Here is a 19,870-nt window from a genome sequence, read left to right on the forward strand (position 1 = left end):
TGCACATCGGTTCCTGAGTCCTGACTTTCCTCCCTATAACAGGAGGCTTCTCTACGGGGGGCTGGCAGCGTCTCGGGGCACCAACAGACGGGCCAGCTTGGGGTCGTCAGCATCCTCCTCCTGACATCCTGCGTTGCTCAGAGGACCCGGAGGGAAGAGAGACCTGAGCTCTCTTTCCTGCGCAGAACCAGAGCTGCGCCAAGGAAGAGAGTGGGAAGCCTGATTAGAGGACCAGCAGCGGCCCCGCCTCCTTACTGGATTTTCGCCTCGCTCCTGGCCTCCCCTCTACCCCCTCCTCCCCGCTCAGTTTGGGCTCCGCCCCCTTCTTTCCCAGACTCATAATCCCGCCCCTCCTAAAACAGACAGCCTCGCCTTGGAATCGAGGTGGGCCCGGTGAAAGAGACCACGCCCCCTCCTCTGCGTCGTGACGTCACAATCACGGCCGCAAAGGCGCCTTAGCAACCCGCCTGACGACAGTCACCCGGGGCGACGGAGGCTCGATCCAGCTTCCCCTTCCTCGGCTTCCGTCGCCGCCGCAGCCGCCGCAGTCACCACCACCGCCGCGGGAGGGTGGAACGGGGTGGGTGGGCTGGGCCAGGCCCGGAGATCAACCGTCGGGATAGGGTAGGGGGGGCCCAGCGTATTCTTGCAGCGGAAATAAGGGGAGAATATGGGAGGAAAGAACCAGGACAACCCCCGGAGAGGTAAAGGGGCCGCCCTGCTCTGTGGCGGCGGCGTGAAGGCCCGGGGGAGGGCGGGGGCGGGGGGACGGCACCGTTTTCGTGGGGCTCGGACCACGTTCTCTCCCTCCCACCCGCCAGTCCACCCCTCCCCCCTCGCTGGGCTGCGTAGTCGCCCCGGGCCTCAAGAGTGTGACCTCCGCCCTCCCGCGCCCTCCACACCTTTCCCAGTCTGTCAGCCTCGTCCCTCCGAGCATCAGTTACCCATCTGTAAGAAACGCCGGAGTTGGGACTAGATGATTTCTAAGGAACTTTCTAGTAGCGTTAAAAAAAAAAATGCTGTCTGTGACACTTCCGCGTGGTTCCCCTCCCACTCTCCTTTTCCCCCTTTTTTTTTTTTTTGCCACTTATAGTAGATTCCCTTTGTCCCGGGGCCCCTTTCCGGCTATGAATCGCGATCTCGGGGTATTGTGACGCTGTTAAGACGGAGCCGCTAACCCGTGAGAAAGGCAGCAAAGCGTAGTGGTGCAAGGCAATGGATTTGGGCTAAGGAAACCCGATTTTGAATCCCAGCAACTGGGGGGTCCGGGAGTCGGGCTGGCTAGCATTTCCATAGGCTTTAAGGTTTGCAAAGTGCTTTTACATATGTAATTATTTCATCCCCAAAACAAACCTGTGAGGTACGTGCTGATATTTACCGTAACCCCATTTTACACATGAGGAAGCTGATCCTGAGAAAGGTTAAGTGACTGGCTTGCCCACAGCCAAGTAAGTGTGAGGCAGGATTTGAACTATGGTGTGTCAGACTTCAAGTCCGGCACTCTAACCTTTGGGCCACCCAGCTTCCTCTCTAGATCTCCGTTTTCTTTACTGTAAACGGGTAGGGTCCAAATAGATGAATAGCGATTTTATATGTCACGGCAGCCGTTTGGCAATCTGCTGAAGCCCATAGACCACTTTTCTGAATGGTTTTCAGTGCATAAAATGAAATACACAGGATAACAATGAAAACGATTATATCCCCCCCAAAAAGTTTTTTAACAAGACAAGTTCATGGACCCAAGGTTAAGAACCAATAAAACCTGTTTTTCTATGACTTAAGGGTATGTGAACGTCCCCTCTACCCCAAGCAATGAATTTTCTTCCCCTAGCCTTCTTCTCCCCATGACGTACTGGTCTGTCCTTGCCCAGATAAACTGAAATTGACCTACAGAACTCTAAACCACCTGCTGTGGTCCTTTTCAGTCCAAGTATTTTACAGTCAGGACAGCAGATCTAAGATCTGAGATAGAGGATTCATTCCAGAACTCCAAGCAGAGTCTAGTCCATGAAGGCAACCTCTATCTTGATTAAAAAGAGTATCTCTAGGTGAAAATAGTTAATTGTGCCTTGAAATCTCTCAAACGTTTGACAACGAATGATCTTTGTACATCTTGTTAGAAAATAATTGACACTTACTTGAGCAGTAAAGTGCAGTAATTTTAAAATAAACATTTTAAATAAAATTATTATGAATACCTTTTCCTTAGAAGAGAAACTAAATGCTTTTATGGTTTTTGAGTTTTATTCTCTCTAAAAGAACCATTTCTCCCATTTTGTATACCCTAAAGGTATATAGTGTAATTCTGCCCATGCAGTAGTTTTTCAGCATATCATTATTGAATGAAAAACTCATAAGCTAGGATTAATGCTTTAACAATATAACCAATAAAGTTAGGTTTTACACTGTTTGCAAAACAATTGATTCAATTTAACAAACTTTAAGCATGTAGTATGTACAAAGCACTATGGTAGATGCTAGGGATATGAAGGGAAAAACTAAACACTTTCATTTACTGAATTTACACTCTGGGGGGGAGTATATTGATCTGTTAATTGGCGTTGTTATTGATTTCAAAATTTTAAAATAAATTGCGTCCTATATATGGCTTATTAATAAAACATTAAGTACTATAAAAATATAACAAATATATAAATTTTAAAACTAACTTTTTAAACTTTCCGTCACAGTTTACTAAGGAGTCTTTAAGTATTTCAAAGTATAATTAGTACTTTACCAAAATTTAGTTTAAAAACTTTTTAAAAGGACAATTTTAACTTTTTTTCATTCCTTTATATGCGTGACCTATCATATCTTAGGCATTCTCTTATAGAACAAGCTTGAGGTACTAATTTTACCATAAATACATTGAATAAATTTGATGCTTGGCCTATTTAAGATCCTGTCCTTTCCCCTATTTGACTTTTATGGAAGCACACAATTTCTCCCACATAGTTCAGTGAGATATCTAACACACAATTCAACTAAACTTTACGACATTTCAGGGCAAAATGTATTGTTGAAATATCTCATACATACAGTTCACATTAGCATGCTTTGGATGAGTTTAAAGTATTAAATGACTCCTTTCAAGACATATCCTTTTGTCATTCCCCTTTACTCCCTAGGCCCTTCTACTAGGTCCTGACCAGGTTAGAGTTCTGGCTTGTCCACCCTGTTCTTCGTTTTTAATTTTAAGTTGAGCAACTGCCATTAGCAACCCTCTTTTTGTTGTCTGGAAGAATAAAAGCCAGGTACAAACCTGTAACAGCTAATATATCTAGTAACTCAACTTGTACCTTTTTTTTTCTGCCTCAGGTGACCTGGTTTCTTTCTATCTCTTCTTTTTGGCCTGCTACCAAGACCTTGCCCTGTCCATGAAAGTTTTCTAGTTCTAGTCTGTCTTTTTCTCATTAGAATCTTGCCTCCTGCTTGTACTCTTTGAAGCTGTCATCTTGACATCAGTTTTCTATCAGTCTCTCCCTTTTTGCTACCTTAAACTCTGTCCTATCTTTAACTTTTTTTTTTTTTTTGGTATCTTTTCAGCAAGTATGCTTCAGCTTTCCACAGTGGACCCCTTGGCTGTATTGAATTAGTAACATCAACCGCTCTCCTTCACTACAATCTCACACTGAGAAAGGGCTCACCCTCGCCAGTTCCTAGCCTCTTGTGTCTTTGATTCCATTCCCTCCAGTTTCCTTTGGGACCTTGGTTTATCTTTTCCTCTCCTCTTCAGTCTCTCCCTTTCTACTAGCAACATGGCGGGGGAGGGGGTGGGTGGCGGTGCATTGTGGTAGAAGGGAAAGAGTGCTAGATTTAGAGTCAGAGGACCTCAGTTCAAATCTCTGTTCTGCTTTTAACTGTCTATATGAGCTTGTGCCTTGTTTCCTCATCCTTCCGTGAGGTTATTGGGACTATATGATTTCCAAACGTAACCTTTCTAGCCCTAAATCTGTGGTCCTTCCTCTGCCTACAAATATACTTAGGTCTCCTATATCCTTAAAGATTACAATCTCGTACACTTATCATGATACCATCTTTTATTCTTTTTCTCTCATATTCTGTTAGTTTTTGAGTACTGTCAATTCTTTCTGAACTATCTCATCTCCATACTTCCCCCTCCTTTTAAAGAACCCTCCTCAACTCTTACTCAGACTATTTAATCTCCCAATTGGCTTTTTTTACTTCATGTCTCTCTCCCATCCTTTACATGACTGCCAAATCAATGTTCCAAGTACCTAGATCTGATCATGTCATATGACCTGCTCAGAAGTCTTCCCTATTGCCTCTAGCACAGCTACGCAAACTCCTTAGCCTGGTATGCAAGGTTACTGAATCTGCCAGGCGCTCATACATACCCTCTGCCCCTCTGATCAGATCCTTTCACTTCCAGGAAGGGCTTCTGTTTAAAGAGGAGGCTCGGCACGGTTTTCCCTCATTTCCCACCAGCTGTGCTGCTTCTGGACTTCTTTTGAACTCTTCATCATGCCCCTGTACCAAAGGGCTTTCCTTCCCGCCTCAACCCTTCTGGTTAGATTATCAGCTGCTTGATGGCAGAAACTGTCTGTCTTTTTATTTGTATCTCTAGTATTTAGCACAATAAATCATAAATCATGTAGTAAGATGTTTATTGATTGATTGATTCAGAGCTTTCCATATCTAGATACATTCCAGGCAAATTAGGCTTCCAGATGTTTTTCAATCTTGACCTTCATTTCCTTGCTAGAAATAGGTTACTTTAACATTCACATTTGATGAAATCCTTTTCTTTAAGACCCAAGCTTTGGTAGAAGATCTCCATGAAGACCTCCCTGAACACCACCTCCCTGCCCCACAACTCTTGTCCTCATGTTTTGTCACAGTACGGGGGACCTTCCCTCTGATTTGATCACTTTCTGTGTATCTTTCTCTATATAATATACCCTGTCTATTGGATTTCAAACTTCTGGAGAGTAGAGACGATGTCCTCAAATTTTTATGTTCATAGTGCCTAGTACATGATACAATAAAAATTTAATAAATATTTGTCCAATTAAGTAACAACTGTGATCAATTTATCATTTCACATGAATCATATAAAGTCTTAAAATATAATACTAAAGGTAAGTGCCACGGAATCGTGATTGATGATATAGCCTAAGAAAACTTATTATGGCAATAATGCAGTCTTATAAAGAGTATTCAAAATTGCTATCTGCTATTTTAGTTAAATAAAAAATTTATGACTTAATTATTCTCCATTATTATACCCTTTGTCAGAAATTTTTCTTTTGTTCTAATTGTCACATTTTTGTTAAAAGTCAGAGCAAACCTTGTCATACCCAGATATGGTCCATCAAGCCCATTTACAGGACACTTAAGCATAAAAAGTAATGGTAAGTGAAAAATACTACCTAATGAATGTTTTGTTAAAAGGTTGGACCATATTTCTTTGTGTTGCATGTATATTCATGTTAAACTGCATGGTTTAAAAGTCATTTCACTTAGTGAAAGTAATTAATCCAATGTGTCTGCTTGGCAACCATTCAAGTCATTTTTAGATATTTATAGGAAAACTTTCAGATTCAGCGATTCAGTTTTTCAAATATTCAGTGTGTTAGCACAAGTTCAGCGGCACTCTACACCTCAGGCTAGTTTTCACTCAGCTTCCCTGCCTCCTGTAGGCTGCTGTCGATGCTACCTACGTATGACCCTTAGTTGAGAACATGCCTTCCTTATTTAAATGGAGATTAATAGGTGGCATAAAATAATTTTAATTCTGTATTAACATTTTATTGAGGCCTTATCACTGATGTAATTAACTAGAAACATTGAAAGGACGTTGGAAAAAAGAGATATAAGGAAACGTCAATAAAATAATACTTGTACATCTGCCTTGTTTACTAGGATCTCTAGAGCCTGCCCCTTTGAATGAGAAGGATATTTGATATTCTTTTCCTATAAATTCTTTAGTAGGAAAGTATTTAGTAAACTAAAACTTTTTTTCTTTATTTTTACCATTAAGGCAAATTTATGTTTTGTGAATTTTTTATATTGTAGTTCTTGATTTACAAATGAGTGTGTTCTCAGCCACATAACGGGAAAAGATTCTCTTTTACAAACATGGGAAAGAGGAGTAGGAGGATGGGCCTTTTCAATTATACCTTCAAATCTCTTGATTTGCCTTTTTAAGATCTATATACAAATGTAAGTTTATAATCTTGAACTTCTCTTTGGAAAAATAAGCATTTTACTTGAAATTCACAATTTCAAAGGTAGACTTGGGAACTACATACTTTCATACATGTGTCTTTAAGATCATAATTATTCAGAGGGTGTTCTTGAAATAGTTTGGGTGAGGTTTGGGAATCTGCCTTTGTGGAACTTGAGTGGATTGCTGTTGGTACTTTATAAGGTAACATAGTAACTTGGAAACAAGGCATTATTAGGCTGATAGACATAGCAGTGGTTTTTAAATCATAATCAGAGTAGGATCTGTGATATAGGTTGTGTAAGGGTTTATTTTCTTTGTTTTTTGTTTGTTTAGTCTTTTTGTTCCAGACTTAAGGAATGAAGTATAAGAAAAATGCCATACCACCTTGTTTTCAAATACATGGATACGTGAGCTTTTTTAGTTAGGAAAATTGAGCCCTTAAGCAGATTTAGTATTGCAGATATAAGGAAAAATAGTGTTTTACAAGGACTGGAATCTGAAATGCCTGTTACCTTTTCTCAGAATTTTTGTGCACTCTGGAAAAGGTTGCATCTCACTGGTAAACATCTGAAGTCAGTCAGGCTCAAATCACGTAGTTTACTTTCTCAATATCTATTTAATTATATTTCATAATGATTTATGGGGATGATATTGCTTATCAATAACTGTTTCTTTGCTTATCTAATGTCTTGGTCATTTTTATATTAGACTGAAATATGTAATGATCAAATGTGTTTTAATTTTATAGCTTTTTGCACTGACTCCTCCTCTCTCAGACTAAGTACCCTCTACCTGATCAAGAACCACATGGCTGTTCACTATAATAAAATCCTTTCAGCCAAAGGTAAAAATGTGCATCTAAGAACCTTCTACACACAATTTTAGCCCCTTCCATTCTCACTAGAATCCACCTGTAGCAACAATGGGTAAATTGGGTTGTAGAAAGATTCATCTGATTGGTTCAGCACCTGGCTGAGATCAGTTTAGTTTAATATCTGCCTAACTTAATTTTTTTTCATATCACTAAACCCTGAATATAATTTAGCAGATTTATGATAAAACTAGCTTTTTAATCTGTGTTTGAAAGGTGATACAGCCCTGAATGTACTTTTTCTTGTCTTATTTATGTTTTATTTCTTTAGCATTTCATCTTTGATTTCAGTATACCAAATATTTTCAAATTTGCTTTTTGTTTTTGATTTAAAACAGAAAAGGAGCCCCAAAAAACCTACTTTTTAAAAACGTCTTCAAAATTCAGGTTCTTTATATTACATTTTTGGTGATTTAGACTTAGTGTTATTTTCTTCAATAATATTTGGCTGAATGCTTGAAGTTTGCTCATTTTTTTCAGCTGCTGTACTTTTTTATTTTAAGTAACCAGAATTGTCCTTTGTTTTATCATCATTGACTAAAAGTTAAGGTCACTGTATAGTATTCAGTGACATTGTTAAAAACATCATGCATGCTTTTTATCTATTACTTTCAGATACAACTGCTTAGTAATTGTCTAAAATGCTCTATTCTTCTACTGTTTTAATATTTCTGATGTTACACACTTTTTTCTATGACTTTACTGTCTATTCTCATCTGCATATTTGGAGATAAGTTTCCCATAATGTGATCATCTACACAACTCACTGTCATAGTCCTGACTTTAGCAGTAGCTAGTTGTGTGGCCCTGGGCATGTCAGATCCTTGGTTTTTCCTCATCTGCAGAATGAGGGACCTGGATTAGCTCATCCCTGTGATCCTTTCCAATGCTAACATTCTTTGAATCAAATATCCTACTCTTATTGTGTTCATTGACTTGAGGGTAAATTTTTTTTCTGGCATCAAGGCATTTTCCCTTTATTTCTGACTGATTTTCAGTTTGGAAATCGAAAGTTCTGGGGCTATGCTTCCCAAACTGTATTCTTTTAAACCCTGGGATTCTGTGCATTGTAAATGGTGATCTATGGGAAAATATTTAGAAGCAGCAGCAGGGAGTAATAGAAAAACAGTCCTGGACTTGTGTTCGGGAGACATCTGGATTCACATTGTACTTCTGATACAGCCTTATCTTCCTAATTTGTAAAAGGGGGATAATAACACTGACATTATCCACCTCGCTGGGTTGTTGTAAGGAAAGTACTTTGTAAACCTAAAGAGCCATAGAAACTGTAGTTATTACTATTACTGATATTGCCCTCTGAAATATGAATGGATCAGAAATATTTATTATCTACAGAATTTGAGGGGATGTGGAAATAGGTTTAATTTTTACTTTTTGCACCAAAATTTCTTTGACTTTGTCCAGTAAGTTTTCCGTACCCCCAGATTCAGGCGCCAAAATCTGGGATTCACGTAAGGCACAGGAGTGTTTCATGGCCATATTATTTTGGGGAACCCTGTGCTACGGGTCAGCTGCTTCTGTGTTACTGAACATTGCCATTTTACTTTTTTTTTAATTAAATTTCATTCCTTGTGTCACTTTATGCTTCTTTTAATTGTCTGTAACTGGAAATTTGTATAGTTGAAAAAGCCCAGGCGCTGGAATCAGGATCTGGTTCCAAATCCTGTCTCTGACATTTACTATCTGTATCATCTTGGGCAAGTCACTTTTCCTCCCTGGGCTTCAATTTCTTTATCTCTGGAGTGAGGGAGCTGGATCAGTAGCCTCTGAGGTTCCTTTCAGCTCTAGATCTCCAGTCTCTCTGATGCTTGTTTATGTGAATAGGGTTTAGATGTACTTATAGGCAATCTTAAGGAATATTGGGATCAAAGACATTCTTTTTGCCAAGAGATTATAAATTAATGATCCTCCTGTTCTTAAAGAGTGTTTGTAAATAAATATATCATTAGAAATAAAAAGTAGTACATGAATTTGGCCTTTTAAAAGTCTGAACAAAGAGTGAATTACTAGTCAAAAACAATATCTATTACAATTTTTGGCCTAAAGCAGGTTCTTGATATGTCTGAGAGTTTTTATTTGTTGCTATTCTATTTCCTAGCTCATTTAAAATATTTTAAATTAACTACAGTGGTTCAGAAAGAAAGCTCTCCTTCAGTCATAGATTAGTGTTGCATTTAAAAATAATTGAACTTCCTGCTATCCTAATTTTGTTATCGAAATTAATATTATTAAATCTATACCAACTTTCAGTTCCAGCACAACCATTTTTCTGGGTTTATTTTCCATTCTACCCTCTATCCAAAAGTTATTTAGATGTCGTAGTCCAAAAAATTATGCAGTTCTACTGAGTGGTCCTGTGCTTTTTTTACCCCTTAAACACTGGTTTAAGGAATATTTAGTATTTTAAAGAATGGAAGCCTTAAAACAGAATTTTTTTTATTGGAAAGATCACTGACTAGGAGTTGAGAGGCCTAGATTCCTGAGTCAGCTCTCACTAAATAGCTGTGTAACCTTGTGCAAATCACTTTCTTTCTCTTAACCACAATTGCTTCATATGTAAAATGAGAGTTGTACTAGATAATCTTAAGATGCCTTCTGAGATTCCATGAAATCTATATAAATTTTGAAAATATATTGAATATCAAACTTGGACATAAAAGATTAAATTGTATTTAGTTGTATTATCCCCAAAGCGTTAAAACATGGGTTTTCGTTCAGTTGTTTTTTAGTACTGCCCAGCTCTTCATGATCCTATTTGATGTTTTCTTGGCAGAAATGCTAGACTGTTTTGCCATTTCTTTCTACAGTTCATTTTACAAATGAGGAAACTGAGGCAAAAAGGGTTAATTGACTTGCCCGGGATCACACAACTGAGGCCAGATTTAGACTCAGGAGGATTGAGGATGAGCTTTCCTGACTCCAGACCCAGCACTCTATCCACTGCACCACCTAGCTGTCCAAAACATGAGTTACAGGACTTTAAAAGTAAAATATGCTAAATTATAAACAAATTATTTTATTGATGATTCTGAGATAATTATTTGAATCCATAAAAATTAAGTGTTGTTCAGAATACTGATGAAGATATATTATCTATAGAAAAACAAAAGGTTTTAATTTTGCTAAATTTTTCAAAATATATTATTTTTGAGGACCTTTTCTAACTTAACCAATATTCAGTTTAAAATTATTATTAAATTATATGTTTTTCCTTTTCAGCCGTTGTAGATTGCTCAATGCCAGTAAGCATGACTTCCAGCATTAAATGTAAGTAGTCTTGTTGCCTCTTAGTAAAAGCACTGATAATTTATGTATAGGACATAAATTTTAAAACATATTATCAGGAGTCAGATTTGAGGCTTTGTCTTATTTCAGCCAGTATATCAGCCAGTATCACCTAGGTATATAACCTTGGTCTAATCACTTTATCTCTTTGGGCTTCACTTTATCAGTCAGTAAGCATTAAGGTCCTATTATGTGCCAGGCCCTGTGCTAAGCTCTAGGGATATAAAAAGAGGCAAAAGATAGTCTCTGCCCTCAGGGAGCTCACAGTCCAGTAGAGAGAAGAAGCAAACATATATGTACAAACAAACTTTGTACAGCATAAATAGGAAATAATTAAGAGAGGAAAGGCACTAGAATTAAGGGGGGTTGGAAAAGGCTTCTGGTAGTAGGAAGTGGGATTTTAACTGGGACTTGAAAAAAGCTACGAAAGCCAAGAGGTAGAGATGAGGAGAGAGCGTTCCATGCTTGGGGGACAGCCAGACAAAATGTCTGGAACTAAGAAATGTAAGGTCTTATTTATGAAACAGCCAGGAGGCCATTGACATTGGATCCAAGAGTAAGTGGGAGAGGGAGGTGTGAGGTTCCAGGACTGTGTGGGGGGTAGATTATGAAGGGCTTCGAACCACAAATAGAGGATTTATACTTGATCCTAGAGGTGATAGGGAGCAGTTGGAGTTTATGGAGCAGGATGGTGACATAGTCAGATCTGTGCTTTCAGAAAAATTACTTTGTCAACTGAATAGAAGATGGATTGGAGTGGCGAGAGATTTGTGGCAGGCACACCCACTGGCAGGCCAATCCACTAGCAGGCTATTACAGTAGTTCAAGCATTAGATGAAGAAGGTCTGAACCAGAGTGATGGCAGTATCTGAGGAGGGAAGGAGTTTCATTCGAGAGATGTTGCAACAATGAAATTGTCAGGCCTTGGCAACAGATTAGCTAGGAGGGGGTAAGAGATAGTGAGAGGTCAAGGAGGTCACCTAGATTGCCACCCTGAGGGATGGGGAGGATGGTACCCCGACAGTAATAGACAAGTTTGGAAAGGGGGGAGGTTTAGGGGGAAAGAGGATGAGTTTAGTTTTGGACAAGATGAGTTTGAGATATCTGCTGAGTAGAGGTCTAAATGGAAGTTGGGAGATAGGAGACTGGAGGTCAGCCTAGAGGTTAGGGCAGGGTAGGTGGATTTGAGAATCATCACAATAGAGATGATAATTAAATCTGTTGGAGCTGATTAAATCACTAAGTGAAATGATAGAGACAAAAAGGCCCAGAGCCCTGGGGAGCCCCCAAGCTTAATGGGCATGATCTGAATAAGGAGACAGAGAAGGGGAGATCAGATAGATAGGAGGAGAAGCAGGAGAGGGTGGTGCCCTGAAAACCTATAGAGAAGAAAGCAGCAAGGATCAGCATCAAAAGCTGCAGAGAGGTTGAGTAGAATAAGGATTGAGAAAAGATGTTTACATTTGGCAACTAAGAGATCATTAGTAACTTTGGAGAGAGCAGTTTCTGCTGAGGTCAGAAGCCAGATGTAAGGCGTTAAGGAGAGACTTGAGAGGAGAGGAGGTGGAGGTATCTGTCATAGAAGGCCTTTTTGAGGAGTTTAGCTACAAAGGGCAGAAGAGATGGAAGACTGGTCAGTGGGGAGTGGAAAGATCAAGAGAGTTTTTTGAGGATGAGGCCGACCTGGGCATTTTTGTAAGCAGTAGGGAAGGAGCCAATAGACCAGGAGAGACTGAAGATAAATGAGAGAATGGGGATGACAGAGGAAGCAATCTACTGAAGGAGACAAAATGTAATGAGGTTTCTTGTATACGTAGAGGAGTTTGCCTAGCTAAGGAATAAGGCAACAAACCTCTTTAAGTGAAGTGGGTAAAATGAGATGATTGGATTAGATCACCTTTAAGGTCTTAGTCAGTCTTAAAATTCCTATTATTCCCACTGCCTTTGAGACAATGAAATACTATCATTGGCACTTTGTCCAAATGACTGAATTTTGTCTGCCCACGTAGTTAATTTAATTTTCATTCATATCTTCTTAGTAGCCTAGCTGGACACCCAGAAGAACAGTAATAGTTAGCCATAATGATTTTTAGTAATTAAAATGAGAAACTGCTACCTAATAGAATTATCTTAAGGATGCCATTTGATACTTATAGTTATCATAGGCCCATATAATTTGAATTTAAGCCAAGAAATTTCTATTAAAAGATCAAGCAAAACATTCATATGTGCTTATTTTAATAGTAATGATAGCATTAAAATGTTTTCCAGTTTGAAGTTCATTTTTATTGTTATAATTTAAAGCTAATCATTCTTACCATAGATTGTGTTGGAAGAAAATATTGAACTCCTAACAGGACTTGGTGCATAGTAGGCACTTGTAAATTGATTGATTGATAGAACAATCTCCACTACCAAGGAGTATGCATTCTAATGGAGAAGAGAATAAGCACATATATAAATGTATACAGAATGAATAGAAAAGTAATGAATACAAATAAATATAAATTAATTAAATACACTGAAGTTGGTGAGGGAAGGCATGAGCAGTTTGAGAGATCAAGAAAGGCTTCACATAAAATTGTTGTGGTGCTTGAGCTCTGTCTTAATACAAGAGAGGGATTCTGTGAGATCAAGAGGATGTATATTCTAGGTTTGGGAGATGACAGTCAATGCAAAGTCTGTACAGTGTGGGATGAACTGGAATGGGAAGAGACCTGAGGCGTAGAGACTGTTGTATCAACCCAAGTAAGAGGTGATGAATACCTGAGTGAAGGGGGCAGCTGTGTGAATAGAAGGAAGGGGTTGGATGTAAGAGAGATTGTGGAGGTAGAAACAGCAAGATTTAACAACTCATTGGCTCTAGGAGGTAAGAGGGAGAGTGAGAATGCAAGCATAATACTGACTTGGATATATATGGTTTAGAATAGCCAAACCAGGTAGATTTTGTATAGAGAACAGGTTGCTATTTTAAAGTGCAGGTAGCTATTTTAAGTACAAAAATGTATATTTTCTTAGATATTATGCTTAAGTCCTCTATTATTGCAGAATTAAATTATTACTTATCACAGTCATGAAAACATTCAAAATAAATGCTGTGACTGAGCAGAAAGTGAGTTTCCTATGTCTGGGCCTCTCTGAGTCCATTCTGCCTTTACCTGGTCTCACCTGAATCTGTCTGGCCTTTCAGAACTCCATCTTTGCCTGTGCCTTGGTCTTGATTCCTGGAATTGCTCCTTTCCCCTTGCTGCTGTCTGACCCCAGAGGTGGACCTCTTTCTTCCTGCCTGAGCTCTAGGTCCCATTTACCCCACAGGAATGAAATCTTCTGCAGGAATACTGTCTGTTTTGTAACAGGACCTGACAGCTCAACAAGCTCAAAGGCCTTCTTGTCAGTAGGGCTTGATCTGGTTTTTCTATTAGACATCTGCCAATTTCATTCAACTCAGCAAACATTTATGAAGTGTTACCTGCTGGGAATGGGAAGACAAAAATAAAACCGTTCTTCCCTCAAGAAGTTTACACTCTCCTGGAGGGTTAGAAGCAGGTCTGCAGATAAGTAAATAAGGAGGAAGAGAGAGAGCGCTAACAGCTTCGGGGGGAGAGCCTGGGAGGGAAGGAAGGTCAGGAGATGCTTTATTTAAGAAATCAGTTGAGCCCCCCAAAATGGAAGTAATAAATGTCTTTACTAAAGTAGCATTATATAAGATAAACCCATAAAATCATATGCATACCACAAGTAAGTATTAATAGATAAATACCTTTTATGAGAACAACAAAATGAATCGAAAATGTGTGCATTAACTTATCAAGAAATACTTTTGATAAAAATCAAGGAACTGAATAAAGTAACATCCCTTCTTAATGACTTAAGTGGCATGAATATATAATAAAACCATAAATATCTCCCAAACTAACTTTTTTTCCCAAAACTAATTTTTAAATATTATAATACCAATCAGAATGCTAATAAGTTATTTCACTTAATTAGATAAAATTGTAAGAGATTTTAAGGAAAAAATGAACAATGGGACTATATTGGAACATTGTAAGCACTTAATAAATTTTAATTCATTCAGACCATCAGATCTCAGAATTTACTATATAAATCAATATTTGTGAAAATCATCTGCTACAAGAGAAAAAATAAATAGATCAGTAGAACAAAATAAGTAACTCACAATTAGACCCAGTGTGCAAGCATTTGGCAAGTCCTCACTTAAAGAAACCCTGGGGAAAATATTGTGGTGTTGAGAAATGATCAAGAAGTAGCCTAGCTTGGCAGAGAGAAAGTTAATTAGCCTAGGAGTCTGAAAGCCCTGGAAGTCCCGCCCCCCTCATGCTGGGGGACTTCAGCCAAGCCTTTCACTACTCATTGTCATAGACACCTTTTTTTTACTAACTTTTTTTTATTAGATTTTTTTATTTTTAGTTTACAACACTCACTTCCACAAGTTTTTGAGTTCCAAATTTTCCTCCCCTCCTCCGTCTCCCCAAGACAGTATGGAATCCCATATGTGTTCTACATATAGCTTTGAATTAAACTTATTTACACATAGTCAAGTTGTAAAGAAGAATTATGACCAGTGGAATGAATCATGAGAAAGAAGAAACAAAACCAAAAAAGAAGTGAAAAAAAAGAAAGAGAGCAAATAGTTTGCCTCAGTTACATTCAGACTCCATAGTTCTTTCTCTGGATGTGCATAGCTCTTTCCATCATGAGTGCTTTGGAGCTGTCTTTGAACCTTGTATTGCTGAGAAGAGCTAAGTCTATCACAGTAAAAGCAATATGACTGTGGTTGTGTACAATGTTCTCCTGGTTCTGCTCCTCACTCAGCATTACATCATGTAGGTCTTTCCAGGTTATCATGAAGTCCGTATCTTCCCCATTTCTTACAGCACAATAGTATTCCATTACATTCATATGCTACAACTTAGCCATTCCCCAATTGATGGGCATCCCCTTGATTTCCAATTATTTGCTACCACAAAAAGAGCTGCTATAAATATTTTTGTACATACAAGTCCATTTCCCACTTGTGTGATCCCTTTGGGATATAGCCTAGGAGTGGTATTGCTGGGTCAAAGGGTATGTACATTTTTATAGCCCTTTGGGTATAGTTCCAGATTGCTCTCCATAATGACTGGATCTGTTCACAACTCCACCAACAATGTAACAGTCTTCCAGTTTTCCCACATCCTCTCCAGCATTTATCATTTTCTTGTTTTGTCATGTTAGCCAGTCTGACAGGAGAGATGTAGTAACTAAGAGTTGTTTTGATTTGTATTTCTCTGATCAATAGTGATTTAGAGCATTTTTTCATATGCCTATAGATATCTTTAATTTCTTCCTCTGAAAACTGCCTGTTCAAATCTTTTGACCATTTCTCAATTGGGGAATGACTTGTATTCCTATAAATTTGGTTCAGTTCCCTGTATATTTTAGATTTGAGGCCTTTATCAGAGATATTGGTTGTAAAGATTTTCTCCCAATTTTCTGCTTTCCTCCTAATCTTCATTGTATTGGCTTTGTTTATACAAAAACTTTTGAACTTAACAATCAAAATCATCCATTTTGCATTTTGTAATGTTCTCTATCTCTTGTTGGGCCATGAATTCTTCCCTTTCTCATAAATCTTAACAGGTAAACTATTCCTTGCTCTCCCAAATTGCTTATCGTATCAGCTTTTATTCCTAAATCATGAACCCATTTTGACTTTATTTTGGTATATGGTGTTAGATATTGATCTATGCCCAGTTTCTGCCCTACCATTTTCCAATTTTCCCAGCAGTTTTTGTGAAATAGTGAATTCTTAGCCCAAAAGCTAGATTCTTTGGGTTTATCAAAGAGTAGAGCTATAGTTATTGACTACTGCATCTTGTGTACCTAACGTATTCCACTGATCCACCACTCTCTTTCTTAGCCCGTACCAGGTAGTTTTGATGACTGCTGCTTTTTAGGACAGTTTAATATCTGGTATGGCTAGGCCACCTTCCCTAGCATTTCTTTTCATTAATTCCCTTGATATTCTGGACCTTTTGTTCTTCCAGATGAATTTTGTTATTATTTTATCCAGCTCTGTGAAATCATTTTTTGGTAGTTCGATTGGTACGGCACTGAATAAGTAAATTAATTTAGGTAAAATTGTCATTTTTATTATATTAGCTTGGACTAACCATGAGCAACTGATATTTTCCGTTTATTTAGATCTGACTTTTATTTGTGTGAAACGTGTTTCACAATTATGTTCATATAGGCCCTGGGTTTGTCTTGGCAGGTAGACGCCCAAATATTTTAGTGTCTACAGTAACTTTAAATGGAATTTCTCTTTCTATCTTTTTCTGTTGGGCTTTGTTAGTAATATATAGGAATGCCCAGGATTTATGTGGGTTTATTTTATGTCCTGCGACTTTGCTAAAAGTTTTTTATTATTTCAAGTAGTTTTTTACTTGATTCTCTAGGATTCTCTAAGTAAATCATCATATCATCTGCAAAGAGTGATAACTTAGTTTCTTCTTTGCCTATTCTAATTCCTTCAATTTCTTTTTCTTCTCTTTGCTAAAGCTAACATTTCTAGTACCAAATTGAATAGTAGGGGTGATAATGGACATTCTTGTTTCACCCCTGATCTTATTGAGAATGGACCTAGCTTTATCCCCATTACGTAGAATGCTTGCTAACTACTTATGATTTTAAGGAAGACTCCATTTATTCCTATGCTTTCTAGTTTAATGGGAATGGATGTTGTATTTTTTCAAAAAGCTTTTTCTGCATCTATTGAAATAATCATATGGTTTCTGCTAGTTTTGTTGTTGATATGATCAATTATGTCCTGGTAGTTTTCCTAATATTGAAGCAGCCTTACATTCCTGGAATAAATCCTACCTGGTCATAGTGTATTATTCTTGTGATAAGTTGCTGCAGTCTTTTTGCTAATACTGTATTTAAAATTTTTGCATCAATATTCATTAGGGAAATTGGTCTATAATTTTCTTTCTCTGTTTTGACTCTTCCTGGTTTAAGTATTAGTACCATATTTGTGTCATAAAAAGAATTTGGTAGGACTCCTTCTTTGCCTATTTTCCCAAATAATCTATAAAGTATGAGAATTATTCTTTAAATGTTCAATAGAATTCACATGTAAAGCCATTTGGCCCTGGAGATTTTTTCTTAGGGAGTTCATTGATGGCTTGCTCAATTTCTCTTTCTGAGATGGGGTTGTTTAGGTATTTTATTTCCTCTTCTGTTAACCTGGGCAATTTGTATTTTTGTAAATATTCATCCATTTCCCTCAGGTTGTCACATTTGTGGGCATACAGTTGGGCAAAATAGTTGCTAATTATTGTTTCGATTTCCTCTTCATTAGAGGTGAATTCACCCTTTTCTTTTTTGATACTGGTAATTTGGTTTTCTTCTTTCTTTTTTTCAATCAAATTAACCAAAGTTTATCGATTTTATTGTTGTTTTTTTTTTCATAAAACCAGCTCTTAGTTTTGTGTATTAGTTCAATAGTTATCTTGATTTCAATTTTATTAATATCTCCTTTGGTTTTCAGTATTTCTAATTTGGTATATAATTGAGGATTTTCAATTTGTTCTTTTTCTAGCTTTTTAAGTTGCATGCCCAATTCATTGGATCTCCCTTTTCTCTATTTTATTCATGTAAGCATTTAGAGATATAAAACTTCCCCTATGAACTGCTTTTCCTGCATCCCATAAGTTTTGGTATGTTGTCTCATTATTGTCATTCTCTTGAGTGAAGTTATTAATTGTTTCTATGATTTTTTCTTTGGCCCACTCATTCTTTAGGATTAGATTATTTAGTTTCCAATTAATTTTTAGTTTATCTTTCCATGGTCCTTTATTACAAATAAGTTTAATTGCATCATGATCCGAAAAGGATGCATTGACTATTTCTGCCTTTCTGCACTGGATTATGAAGTTTTTATGCCCTGGCACATGGTCAGTTTTTGAGTTTTTGCCATGTACCACTGAGAAAAAGATATATTTCCTTTTTCTCGCCATTCAGTTTTCTCCAGAGGTCTATCATATCTACCAGTTCTAAAATTCTATTCACCTCCTTAACTTCTTTCTTGTTTATTTTGAGGTTAGATTTATCAAGTTCGGAGAGAGGGAGGTTGAGGTCCACTAGTAGAGTTTTGCTGTCTATCTCTTTCTCTAACTCCCTTCTCCTCTAAGAATTTGTATGCTATACCGATTGGTGCATATATGTTAAGTAATGATAGTACTTCATTGTCAGTGGTACCTTTTAGCAGGATATAGTGTCCTCCCTTATCTCTTTTAATTAGATCTATCTTTTGCTTTTGCTTTGTCTGACATTAGGACTGCTACCCCTTGCTTTTTTTTACTTTAGCTGATGCATAATATATTCTCCTCCAGCCTTTTACTTTTACCCTGTGTGTATCCCCCCGCTGTTTCAAATGTGTTTCTTGTAAACAACATATTGTAGGATTATGGTTTTCAATCCATTCTGCTATCCACTTCTTTTCTATGGGAGAGTTCATCCCATTCACATTCACAGTTATGATTGCTGTCTGTGTCTTTTTCTCCATCCTATTTTCCCCTTTTTATGCCTTTATTTTTCCCTTCTCCCTTCCACTCCTGAAAAGAGTTTGCTTTTACCACTGTCTTCCTCAGTTTTCCCTCCCTAATGACACCCCTCCCTCATCTTACCCTTTTCCCCTTGCTACTTCTTCCTTCCCTTATATCCACCCCCGCCTTTTCTTTCACCTTTCCCCTCCTACTGCCTGTAGGACAAGTTTGATTTCTATACTTATCAGAGTATGTTATTCCTTCCTTGAACCAAATCTGATGAGAGTAAAGCTCAAACACTGCTTTTCTCCCTCCCTTCTTTCCCTCTATGTTTTTGTGCCTCTTTATGTGGCATAATTTACCCTTTTCTGCCTCCTCACCTCTTCTCCCAGAACAATCCCTTTGCACCCCTTAATTATGTTTTTTATCATTATATCAGTTATTTTATACTGACACCCTCAGTCTATGTATATCCCTTTCATTTGTCATAATTGTACCATTCTCAAGGTTGACATATATATAATATATATAAATCAGTGTAATCCTATATGAGGATGTAAACAATTTTCCCTTATTGAGTAATATAGTTTTTTCTGCCCATTTATCTTTTTATGTCTCTGTTGAGTTTTGTATTTGAAGATCAAATTTTCCATTGAGCTCTGGCCTTTTCATTAGGAAGGTCTGGAATTCCCTTATTTCATTGAATGTCCACATCCTTGCCGGAAAAATTATGCTCAGTTTTTCTGGGTAGTTGATTCTTGGTTGTAGTGCAAGCTCCTTTGCCTTTCGGAATATCATATTCCAGTTCCTCCTTTCTTTTATTGTAGAAATTGCAAGATCCTCTGTGATCCTGACTGTAGTTCACGGTATTTGAATTGTTTCTTTCTGCTTGCAGTATTTTCTCCTTGTCTCCTTGACCAAATAATTCTGGAATTTGGCTACAATATT

The 19,870-nt window shown here is 37.7% G+C and overlaps 1 protein-coding gene across 2 annotated transcripts in view; it reads left to right on the forward strand.

Moving 5' to 3' along the window:
* Positions 1 to 475: 475 nt before the first annotated feature.
* Positions 476 to 19,870, forward strand: part of SPATA7 (spermatogenesis associated 7) — a 66,214-nt gene continuing 46,819 nt past the window's right edge. Inside the window, exons 1-4 of one of the 2 annotated variants that reach the window (XM_036737253.1) lie at positions 476 to 704; positions 5,301 to 5,375; positions 6,942 to 7,037; positions 10,305 to 10,352. In XM_036737253.1, coding sequence (XP_036593148.1) covers positions 671 to 704; positions 5,301 to 5,375; positions 6,942 to 7,037; positions 10,305 to 10,352 — 253 coding nt within the window. In that variant the 5' untranslated portion in view covers positions 476 to 670. The remainder of the gene's footprint in view (positions 705 to 5,300; positions 5,376 to 6,941; positions 7,038 to 10,304; positions 10,353 to 19,870) is intronic. The other variant, XM_036737251.1, reaches the window with a different exon arrangement.

Source organism: Trichosurus vulpecula, chromosome 8, assembly GCF_011100635.1.
Source record: "Trichosurus vulpecula isolate mTriVul1 chromosome 8, mTriVul1.pri, whole genome shotgun sequence".
Classification (NCBI taxonomy): Eukaryota; Metazoa; Chordata; class Mammalia; order Diprotodontia; family Phalangeridae; genus Trichosurus; species Trichosurus vulpecula.